General features: G+C 35.8%; 1 protein-coding gene across 3 annotated transcripts in view; it reads right to left on the bottom strand.

Moving 5' to 3' along the window:
* MAN1A2 (mannosidase alpha class 1A member 2) overlaps window positions 1-12,501 on the bottom strand; it is a 124,171-nt gene that overhangs the window by 75,168 nt on the left and 36,502 nt on the right. For all 3 annotated transcript variants that reach the window (XM_037135143.2, XM_037135142.2, XM_037135144.2), the window contains exons 4-5: window positions 7,345-7,463; window positions 820-900 (exon numbers count right to left, since the gene is read on the bottom strand). In XM_037135143.2, coding sequence (XP_036991038.1) covers window positions 820-900; window positions 7,345-7,463 — 200 coding nt within the window. The remainder of the gene's footprint in view (window positions 1-819; window positions 901-7,344; window positions 7,464-12,501) is intronic.

Raw genomic sequence — 12,501 nt, forward strand, 5'->3', positions numbered from 1 at the left:
TATTTAAATACAAGCACATAAAATCACAAAAATCCAGAAGGAAAAGGAGAATTTTTATTTTGTAATAACAGACATGAGAAAGGCTTTCTAATAAACAAAATCTAGAGGCCATAAATGTTTTTAAAAAGTCCTAAAAGAGACAACTTGAGGTTAACCGCAAAAAATAAAGACTAAAGATAATCCATCTTTATACCACATATAACAAAAGAGGAATTTCCTTCAATTTAGGAGGAGCTCTTATAATTACTTACACCAACAAACCAATTAAATACATGAGCAAAGCAGTTTCTCAGAAAATGAAATAGAAATATCTTGTCTGTGTGTATTACACCAAAACTTCCAGAAAGAAGAATTCAGAGCTGTATTTTGTTTTTTTAATATACATCAAAAACAACAACAATAAAAAACACAACCATATTCAATTTCCAGACAGTTTTAATAATTAATTTTTGGTCTTAGGAGGATCCGTATTCAATCTTCCTGATTCATTCCTTAATTATAATCTTATTCATTTCCCCCCTTTGTTCCAACCATGTAATTAATTGCAGTGGCAACATCCTGGAAAAGGATCGCGCCTGCAGAGGAGACACGGTGTATGGGAAACTAAGACCTGTGGTGGATTTATGTATTACTGAGATTCTCAAAATGAGAAGCTCACTATTCCCAAGGAACAGTCCCACCGATGGCCTCCAGTTTCTTTCAGCAAACCTTAGCATTAGTTCAATATTCCACAATTAAGAAAGCTAATCTTTCATTTTATTAAATTCCACTCACAACCCCTTCCCCCAAACAAACAACATGTTGCGTGATTTTGCTCACCTCCTCTCCTGAAAGGTAGTACGCTGCGAGTAGGCCTCCGATAAATCGAATGTTGACTTCAAACACAGACACTTCTGAATTCTGTGAAAACATATTGAAAATATTCGCATATATTTAAAACTTTAGTTTTCGGAATGTTTTCAATACTTCATATGTTTCCTGCAAACATCCCTCTTTACATCTTCATTTCTCATGCAACTGACCAAAATCTCCCCTCCCATTTGTTAACGCATCACACTCCTCCCTTGCTGCCCCTGCTGCTTCCTAACTGCCAAAAAATGATGGGCCACTTTCATGTCCCTTACATATTATTGTAAAACTATCGAGGTATTTGATACAACTGTACCTGAACAATAGAAAAAGTGAAAAAAAGTCAGTTTAAAAAAAAAGATCTTTGATGCTGTTGACTACTTTCTCTCTTCACGAAAGTGTCTACTTCCGGAATTCTAGAATTAGCACTCTCTACTAGTCCTCTCCTTGTTCTAATCACTGCAGCATAACATCCACTTTCACTTCTATCTCTCCTCATGGACTATAAATATTTTTCCTAATATATAATAACAATAAATGTTAAAAGAGGCATGACAAAAATAATGGTAGGATGATGCACTGTTCAATTAATAATGTTGAGAAAATATTTCCTAGGTAAGAAATTAATTTGGTCCTGGCTGGTCTGGCTCAGTGGATTGAGCACCAACCTGCAAACCTAAAGGTCAGTGGTTCAATTCCTGCTCAGGGCACATGCCTGGGTTGCAGGCCAGGCCCTCAGTTGGGGGGCGTGCGAAAGGCAACTGATTGAATATATATATCTGTTGCGCATTGATGTTTCCCTCCCTCTCTATCTCTCTCTCTTTCATTCTCTCTGAAAAATAAATAAATAAAATCTTCACATAAAAAAGAGCCCTGGCTGGTGTGGCTCAGTGGACTGAGTGCCAGACTGTGAAGCAAAGGGTCACTGGTTTGATTCCCAGTCTGGGCACATGGCCAGGTCCCTGGTAAAGTGCACACAAGGGGCAACCACACATTGATGTTTCTCTCCCACTCTTTCTCTCTCCCTTTCCCTCTCAGTAAAAATAAATAAACAAAATCTTTTTTTTTAAAGAAATTAATTTGGATGATGTGACAATATGTTAACTTCCTTGAGAAAGAAGGTTTTTTGTAAGCATAAAGTCAACAGCAGTGATAACAAATGATGATAGAAAGACTTGAATTTTCCCAAATGCAAATTACCTGTGAGAAAAAAATTTTGAATAAAATTCAAAAGCAAACGGGAAATCTGGTATAAATATAGCAGTGTCAATAACCTTACTATATAGAGTTTGTATTTAGATATGAAATAGACAATGCTGAGAAAAATTCTCATACACAGAAAGAAAAGTACAAGTGGCAAAGAACATGACCAAAGAATTCACGGCATATACACAATTGACCAATATAAAGATAACATTTATCATTATTTTTTAATAAAAATTACAAGGAAATATATATTACCTTGAAGTTCTTCCAACATTCATGGACAGAACACATCATTTGATAACACGAATATATTTCTCCAGCATAGCATGTTCATAACACAATGTAATTTTAATAATATAACTGTCATGACACCACATCCTCAAAAGTCAAGTGCTTTGTATTACTCCATCTATTCCCAATACACGGCCCACAGCAGCAGACATTCACAACTACAGAGAGCAAGGGAAAGAGGGAGGGAGGGCCTCTATCACCTTAACAACCTTCTAGACAGTTTCCCTGATTTCATCCTTTCCCTTCTGCTTACACTCTATTTATACAGCATCCTAGAGCTGAGCGAGCCTTTTAACTCTTAACTCAGATTAGGTTACTACTACTCTGTGCAAGTCCTTACAATGACTTCCAGCTACACTCAGATTCCCCACAGCATCTCTGATATTATCTCCCACCAATATTCCTTTGACTCAATTTTTTATTACCAAATGAGTCTACTTGCTGTTCCAGAATTGCCAAACTCCTGTGCCAATCTTTACACTGAAGATCTTTCTGACAATATAAAATAGTAAAATAATCCCTCATCACAAATATCCTTGACGCTGCATTACTTCCCTAATTAACAGTTACTGTCTGATCACTGTATAATTCTTTATTTGTAAAATTCATACCTTCCCTAACTAGAGAGACGGAAGGTAAGTTCCAGATGGAGAGTAAGGAGAGAACGGGAGAAGGGCATTATTTAAAGGAGTAATGACTGAGGATCTTCTAAGGTTGATGAAAACATGAATCCTCAGCCTATCAAAGCACTATGAATCTTTTAAAAAATAATAGACACACAGCAATGGAATCACACTACACCAGAGCAAATATATATATACACATTAAAACAGTGGGAAAAAGACATTGTCTTTAAAAAATTAGATACTTTTCAACAGCTTAACAGAAACTGAAAGACAGTGGAAATATATCTTTAAAAGTTTAAGAGAAAATAATGATAAACCTCTAATTGCATACCCAGCTATAATATCTACTAGGAGAGAACCTTATATGCACATGGTTTCCTGGGGTCTCCTCTCAGAAATGTCACCATAGCAGGTCCTTCAATGACATCCCCTGTAAAACGGCAATCCCCAGCGCTACTTACTCTTTATTGTTCTCCACAGCACTTATCACCAACTGATGTACTATATGTGTGTGTGTGTGTGTGTATATACACACGCAAATAACTTGGAATCTTTGTTTACTGTGTGAGAAATGTTATAAACAGCCATTTCAAAATGGACAGAGCCACCATCCTAGAGACACTACCTGCCATGCCTTACTCACATTTAAACTGAACAAAAATAACTTATGAACTGGGAAAAACCAAAATTATATTCCAAACAGCTGTTTTTAAGCTAACAGAAAAGCAGAAATCCTGACTACACAGACTGAAAATTAACAACATTCTTTAGAACTAGCACTACAATGTGTACAGCTAGAGAATAACTCAGTTTACTAGCACCGATAGAAGCTCCTTCCTTCTAATCACGTAATTATTCTTTCCTTTCTCATAAAAACCCCTTGCCTTCCCTCCTAATTGGAATATAACTTAGGTTTCTGCCTAAATCTATGCCCCTAGATAGCAATTCTTTTTGCTCCCAAATAAATGCTTGTTGCCTCTCACTTTAGCTTTTTATTTTTAGGTTAACAACTTAAAGAAAGAGATAAAACTGTTTTTTTAAGACCTTATTTATTTTTAGAGAGAAGGGGGAGGCAGAGAGAGGGGGGCAGAAACATCAATTGTAAGAAAGAAACAATGACCAGCTGCTTCTTGCACGCCCCAACCAGGGGCCTGGCCCACAGCCCAGGCATGTGACCTGACTGGAATCAAACTGGCGACCTCTGGGTTCACAGGCTGGCACTCAACCCATTGAACCACACCAGTCAAGGCAAGACTCTGTTTTGTTCACTACTTTTTTCACAAAGTCTAGAACAATTCCTTTTACAAAGGAAGCATTCAATAAATATATGTATTTATTCATTACTTTATTTGGAAGTTTCAAATACAAACTGGGACCAACTAGATAAGAATTACACATAAAACAAGAGGGAGGTGAGCTAAGTTAAAGCAATCTAAGATCCTTATGTTCTTCAGAAAGAGAACAGAGAGCCTGACTAATTTTAAACTTTGAGGCCCTAGCCAGGAAGTTCAGCTGGAGAGCACTGTCCTGATGTGCTAATAAGGTTGTGGGTTAGATCTCTGGTCAGGGCACATACAAGAAGCAACCAATGAATGTATAAATAAGTGGAAAAACAAACTGATGTTTCTCTCTCTCTTCTGTCCTCTCTCTAAAATCAATAAATTAAAAAAACATCTTTAAACTTTGATAAGAATACATATAAAATTTTAGAGCAACCCCCATTTTCATTAATGAAAGTGAAAAGTATAAATGTCAAACTAGTAGAGGGGAAAAGAAACATGAAATAATTTAATCCAAAATAAAGACAGAAAATAAAAGCAAATCTAAAGTATAATAATATAGGTAGCCAAACAAAGATGGAAGCTCCAACTCCAAATTTGACATAATAAATACAATTATTTCAAATTTAACAGTTAAAAGCCTTCAAGACTGGATAAAAGTAACAATCACAATACTGCTATATGTATAATGTACAGCTGAACGTATGATACCAAGGTTAAGAGTAAAGGGATGGTGAATGACTGACGATGCTGACTATTAAGCTATCTTTTCTCGGTTCAAATCTATTACCTGTACTCTACTTTCTTAATACTGGAACTGGAACTCTGCAAATACAGCTCTCATTTGCCAGCTGGATGTCTTATAGGCTGTGCCAACAGGAGGTTTACTAAGACCACGCAAGGCTAGATGGAAGAAGGAGAAGGGACTTCTGTCCAATTTACCTCTAGTTTCTGACAGTGTCTCACCCTGGGAAGGACAGTTGGTTCCAGGTTCCCTGGCACATGCACGCAATCTCCAAAGCAGCTTCACTGCAGCCCTTGGTGATACAGAGCACTAGGACAACCCCTCCTCAGGAGTCAGAGACCCAGCCCTAAAAGTGCCCTTCTAAGAACTCCTAGGGACCTGGAAACAGATCCCTAGCTACTAAATTTTAATATCCCAATCCCTTCACATTGTTCTCAAAGTCCTAGGGGTGGTAGTTGTTTACTGTAGTTAGTACTTCTTGTGATACCACAATGTCCTCTTTCTGCTTTCTCAGTTCCCCATTATTTGGTTAACAATTTCAAACAATAAATCCTCTAATTAAAATAAATGGTATAATACTAGTTTCTGATAGAGCCAATTGATAAAAATGATAAACCAGCACATTATTAGGCAAAATAAATCTACCACATTAATGAACAGGAGTATTTGAAATTGCACAAATGGCAATTTTCTCCAAATTAATCTATAAATTGAAGGCAATCCTCATCAAAATTTCAACAGTATTCAAGAGCTCAAAATAACAAAGAACTGAGAATTAAGATAATTTCCCAGAGAAACAAAACCAGACATCAAGATTCAAATATAGATATTAACCTTCTCACAAAAATATTGTAGTTAAGACAGTTTAATAATGATGTAGGGATAAAGAAAAAAGTCAAAAGAGAATAACAGATTAATATGACTAATGTGGCACGTATAAATACTGGGGAAATAAATGGTACTAGGATCAATTATGTAAGGCCTATCTTGCCTTACATAAAAAATCAAATCCACATAAATTAAATACCTAAATGCAAAAGCAAATATATCTTCATGACCCTGGAGTAGGGCTTTCTTAAATAATATATAAAGAGTACAACCTAATAAAAACTACATAGCCAAACAGGAAAAAAAAAGACTACATTTCTCAGCCTCTCTTTACAGCAAGGCTGGGCCATATAAGTAAGAGCTACTCAACAGTATACAACTAAAAGTACATGATCAACTTTCCCGAAGTGTTCTTAAAGAACAATCCCATAGATTTCTCTATCCCTTCCTCTCTTCTGCAACTGGAAGGCTTACCCACCTTATTGGAGGAATCACCTTGACCCAGGAGTTTGGAGCGGTTCGATGAAGTCGACAGAGCAGCAAGACCTAGGCCCTTGGTGACCCAAATCAGCCCCAAACAGTTTATCTCTGTGCTTAATTTGAATGAAAGTGAAGTAAACATCTATCTTGTTTAAGCTATTTTATATTGGGACTTCTGCCACTCACAGCCAAACCTATACCTATCTGAAAATAAAAATTGTTCTAATTGAGATATATCCAAAATGCTTGAACAATATAAAAGAAAGCAATCAGTTTTATCTAGTTAGCACCAGGAAAAACATCAGAGAAGAAATAATTATGGATTTAAATCACAACTGAAACAATGCAGAATCTGCCAGAGAGAAACACACACAGAAAAGGAGAGACTTCTGACTGCAGTCGGACGATCAGCAAGCACAAGTATCGTGAGAGGTGGTAATGAAGACATGAAACAGTCCGCACATCTTTAGATGAAGACTGGTAATAATGAAAATAATTGCTACCATTTAATGTACACTTTACATGTCAGATTATCTCAAATAATCCTCACAATTTTGCACAAAGATAGTAAAATTTTATGATAGGTTTAGAAAGAATGAGAAACTTTCAAAGTCACACAGCTGGAATGTAGCTGTGCTGGGCTACAAACCTAAGCAACAGCACTTAACACCTGTGCCGAAATACTAAGCTAGGCCTAGGGCTAATCAGGAAGGTTCATCAAAGCTTTACTGAATAATTAAATCTTTAAAAATAATAACAAAACATTTATTATTCACAGCTTATGCTTTCCTCACGTTTCTAGTCCACTGTGTTCTCCCCTAACTACTGCCCTAACACACTGCCTCAAAGAAGGGCAAGAAAAGTAGAAGAAAGATGGTGAGAGTGTGTACTTTATACAAAAATTAAATAACTGATAATCCCAAAAGAAAAAGGGGGACTTAGAATATCCTCGAACTGCTAGCATAATGCTCAAAATTCTTATGGTTGGACACTGTGTCCTTTCATGGTCAATCAGAGAAATTATCAAATGTATACTCACCACACTGAAATCAAGGTTGTCTTCAATCCACTTTTGCCCGTCTCGGAATTCATCATGGAGTCCCATGATATAAAGGGTATCCAAAGCATCTACTATGGTAGCACCCATTTGTGAACTTCCTATATTTAGAGGGGAAAAACTGTCATTAAAATGCTACCCTTCACATAAGATCTATTATAATATTTTACATATAAAAGGCAAATCATAACAGGAATATAAGGAGCAAAAAGAATATCCACATGGTTCATTTTTCCATAAAAACAGATAATATACATTGTTTAATGTATTTCCTTAAAAATGGCACACTGACAACTAATAGGATAAAGTAAAACTACAATTATAATTGTCCTTTTCTTTCTGGTCATAATGTAAGATCTATCTACTTAATTAAGTGAGATTTTTTTAAAAAGAGGAAGATTAGTTCAAGAAATGGGGAGGAGAATTCAAGATGATAAGCTAAGACATAAGACAAGGATGCTCTTCTGGTTCATATTTGTAGAAAAGGCAAAATACATACTTAAAAATAACAACACAAGTACGACATGGCTAGATAACCGTGGAACAAAAATAATCCTTGGTAATCAAAAAGCAGGTTGATCATAGTGAAAAAGGAAACCATAAAATAAAATGTGAGTAGAGAAAATCAAAATAATTAGATCTACCCACCTTCAAGAAAGAGATAATCCTGATCTTAAAAAAAGTGTTTCCACAAGGGAGGAACTAATTCAAAAAAAGCTAGCTGCCCTGCCAGTGTGGTTGAGTTGGTTGGAGCACCTTTCTGTAGACAGAAAAGTCACAGGTTTGATTCCCAGTTAGGGCACGGAACCAGGTTGCAGGTTCGACCCCTGGCTGGGGGAATGAGAGGCAAGCAATTGATGTTTCTCTCTCACATCCATGTTTCTCTTTCTCCCTCCTCCTCCCTCTCTAAAAGCAGTGGGGGAAAAATGCCCTCAGGTGAGTATTTTTAAAAAAAGCTAACTAATACCAAAACTAGATACTGTAACACACGACAAGAAAATAGGCCTATTTTACCAATGAATGTAAGTGCACAACTTCTGAATAAAATATTAGCAAACAAACCTAGTAGCATAGTAAAAAGGTAAACAATGGAGAGCAGATGGGTCCTCCCCAACCTCGGGAATGGAATTATTATTTCTATCTTCTGAAAATGAAAACTGGTCACGCAGCTTACTATCTACATTAAAATGACTTTATTATTATACTATCTTAAGAGTCTACTGCTCCAGGAGTCTCTTGCTCAGAATGATAAAAGCTGCAAAATAATTTTACTGTTCATTCCAGAAGCTTCCTGAAAGACTCATGAATGCATCAAAAGAAAGTATCAAATGATGGCTTACATCCCAAAACTCTGACCTCAGCCTCTAAATATTCTGTTTACGAATGCTAAGTTATTGTGTCACAAGCCTTAACTAATTATAAGCAAGCATCCTCCAATTAAAAGGCCCATCTTAAACCAATTTTAAATCTCAATAAATACCTCAACTTTTTCCTTCTTCATCTGACGGGTTACTGCTCTGGTGAGGTAGTGATCTACCTTCCCAAAGTAAGCATTAAACAAAGACACAGTTTTGTCTTATCAACAAGTTCTCTTGGTGATATTTTAGGAGTCAGCATTTGACAGTACTTAAGTTATTATTCTTTCCTTTCTCCTTCCATTCTTTTCCCTACCAGGTAAATAGTGTTTTCTCATTTAAAGTTTTAAAGCTATACAAGTGTAATAGAACAAAAAAATTTAATAAAGTATATCTGAATATCTCAAACATGTAATAGGCTTGCATTTGAAAAAAATATTGTTTGATCTAGTAAAACAAATAAAGCTATACAAATTTGTTCTTATAATAGTTGTCTTCACTTACATCACATTTTCTTGTCTGTGCGCTCCTAACAATGTCTTCAACTTATCAAGAAGTATATCTTCCCACTAACCAGACAAATACTCTACCACACTCTGCTAAATTCCTTGGTCTGCCCCCACCTCCGCTCTCTTCACGTTGATGTTAACTAGAACGTCTGTTCTGGGTTATCACAGACATGTTCTCCTTCTACTTTCCTTGTCCTCAGCTTTTAGTCAGACAACAAAAACTTTATCAAACCATTTAATCACCCATATACCTTGCATAATCACTTGCAAAATCACCTAAATATACAGTTTTCTATTTTAGTATTTTGTCCAAAATATTTATGCTTATTATAAATCCTTAAGAGTACCATCTTTTGTTCTTATTGCAAAGTTTACTGACAGTTATAGGTTTGTGCCATCAGCTAAAAGCCCAAGGTAGAGACAGACAACGCTGACATACTGGCTATCACTAGGATTATTCACCTAGACAACCCAAGATTTCAAGTGGAAAAATTAGAAGGGCTTAAACTACCCTTGGGTCAAAGAATAAATAAAATATGACACTGCAGAATACATAAGACACTGATAAAATTTATTGTGAGAACAAAGAAATCAATTAGAGCAATTCTGAGAAAAACTCATAATTTGAAAATTTTATACTACCTAACAAGAACAAATGAAAATAACTGAATTCACAACACTCTACTAAGAAGAAAGAAAAAGAATGATAAACTTGAACAACAAAGCAGATGAACCGGAAAAGCTAAAGGCAGAAATTAATGAATTAGAAATGAAGAAAACTGTCCAAATAATAAATTGAAGATTAATTCTATGAAAAGGCCTAGAATCTACCACTAACCAATTTTTTTAAAGTACTCATAGGAATATAAAAAATACAAAATAAGAAATGACAGTGCATCCACAAACAGATACAGAGGAAATTAAGAAAACTATAAAAAGCCAACTATAGTCATATTGGCCAAATAAATTTTTTAAAAATGAGTAGAACTGACTACTTTCTAATAAATGAATATGTATAATATTTTGACTTATGAAAGAAAAAAACAGAAATTCCTAACAAACAGACCAAGAAAAGAGATAAAATTCAGTTCTCAAAGGGCTACCACTGTTAAGTTTCATAACATAAATTCTACTTTAATTTTAAATATAACTCCTACAAAAGCTTTTGTAGGACATTAAGAACTAAAAATTTAATTTATGAATTCTGCATATTACTGATGCAACAATCTAACATAGTAAGAAAAATTAAACTACTACCCGATCTCCAGAGTATACCACCTCACAATTCTGGCAGCTTATGTATGAGTTCTAGTTGCTCTAGCATCCTTGTCAACATTTGACATTGTCTGTCTTTTAATTTTAGTCATTTTGATGGGTGTGTAGGATGTTGAACTGTAGCCTGAATTTTAATTTCCCTGATGCCTAATTTGCTTTCGCTTTACTGACTGTATGAATTATTTACATATTCTGAATACATCCATATATACATATATCACATATATCTCCAAGTCTTATGGCTTGCTTTTTCATTTTGTCTTTTTTTAAAGATTTTATCTATTTTTAGAGAGAGGGGAAAGGAGGGAGGAAGAGAGGGAGAGAAACATCAAACCATTCAGTTGCCTCTCAAACACCACCAACTGGGGACCTGGCCTGCAACACAGGCATGTGTCCTGACTAGGAATAGAACTGGCACCCTTTCAGTTCACAGGCCAGCGCTCAATCTACTGAGCCACACCAGCCACGGCCATTTTCTTTGCCTTTTAGAAAGCAGAAATGTTTAATTTTCATAAAGTCTAATTTATCAATTTTTTCTTTTATGATTTATGCTTTTGTATTCTAAAAACTCTTTGCTTACTTCAAAGTCACAAAGATTTTTCTCAAACGCTTTCCACTGATATTGATACTTCTGTACTTTTAGTTTTTATATTTAGATCTATGATCCATTAAAAGTTCATTTTTAAAGCATTTTTAAAAGATTTTATTTATATTTAGAGAGGGGGCAGGGAAGGAGAAAGAATGAGAAAGAAACATCAATGTGTAAGAGAGACATTGACTGGTTGCCTCTCACACACTCCCAGCTGGGAACCTGGTCCACAACCCAGGCATATGCCCTGACTGGGAATCAAATGGTAACCTTTTGGTTTACAGGCCGGCACTCAATCCACTGAGCTACACCAGCCAGGGCTCAAGTTAATTTTTGTGCACAATGTTGAAGAGCCAAGGTTCATTATTTTTTCTACACAATTGTGTAGTGAATCCAGCACAACCTATTGGAAAGACTAGCCTTTCCCCACTGAATTACCTCACCTCGACTGTTGAAAATCAATCAACCATGTATGCGCAGTACTATTTCTATTCACTTCCACTGATCGCTATGTCTGTCCTTATGCTAACATCGTACTGTCCTCGTTACTGTAGCTTTACAGTAAACCTTAAAATCAGGTCATGGAAGTCTTTCAATTTTGTTTTTTTATAAAATGTGCCATTTCACATGCTTTCTTCTAGAGTCAGTCTATCATTTATACACTAAAATCATTTTTATTGGGATTGCTTTAAATCTGAATCTGAATTTTGAGAGAACTGACATTACAGTACTGAGTACAGTAGTTCCCCCTTATCCACAGGCGATACAGTCCAAGACCCTTAGTGGATGCCTGAAACCGTGGATAGTATTGAACCCTATATATACAGTAGTATGTTTTTTCCTATACATACATAACTATAATAAAGTTTAATTTATAAATTAGGCAGCATAAGAGATTAACAATAATAATGAAACAGAACAACTATAATATGCTGTAATAAAAGTTATGTGAATGGCTTTGGGGTCACTATTAAGTACAATAAAGGTCACTCGAATACAAGTACTGCGACAGTTGGTCTGATAACCAAAATAGCTAGTAAATGACTGATGGTCAGGTAGCATATACAGACTCTAGTCACTGCTGGAAAAATTAGTATCAGTGCCGACCTATGTCCAGCAGTGTTTCCCTCTCCCCACTCACAGGCTTCAGGGGTGAGCCCCAACTGGGCAAAACCAAACAAATACGTCCCATCCTTCTGGGTATGGCATTTGGTTCAAGGATGGGCACAAAACTCAATTAGCATCAACGAGAAACAATGAGTCTTTCAATGAAGTTTCTAAAAATGTCAAGTGCTCTTTTCTCTAGAGTGTTCTCTTTTCTACAGCTGTGGTAGCATGAAAATATGAAGCTTAGAGCTACTGCAACTATCCTGCTAAGAAGCCAGCCTAAACATGTCAACATACAAAGAAA

The sequence above is a fragment of the Artibeus jamaicensis genome, unplaced genomic scaffold, assembly GCF_021234435.1.
Source record: "Artibeus jamaicensis isolate MK-2021 breed Jamaican fruit bat unplaced genomic scaffold, CSHL_Jam_final scaffold_1689, whole genome shotgun sequence".
Lineage (NCBI taxonomy): Eukaryota > Metazoa > Chordata > Mammalia > Chiroptera > Phyllostomidae > Artibeus > Artibeus jamaicensis.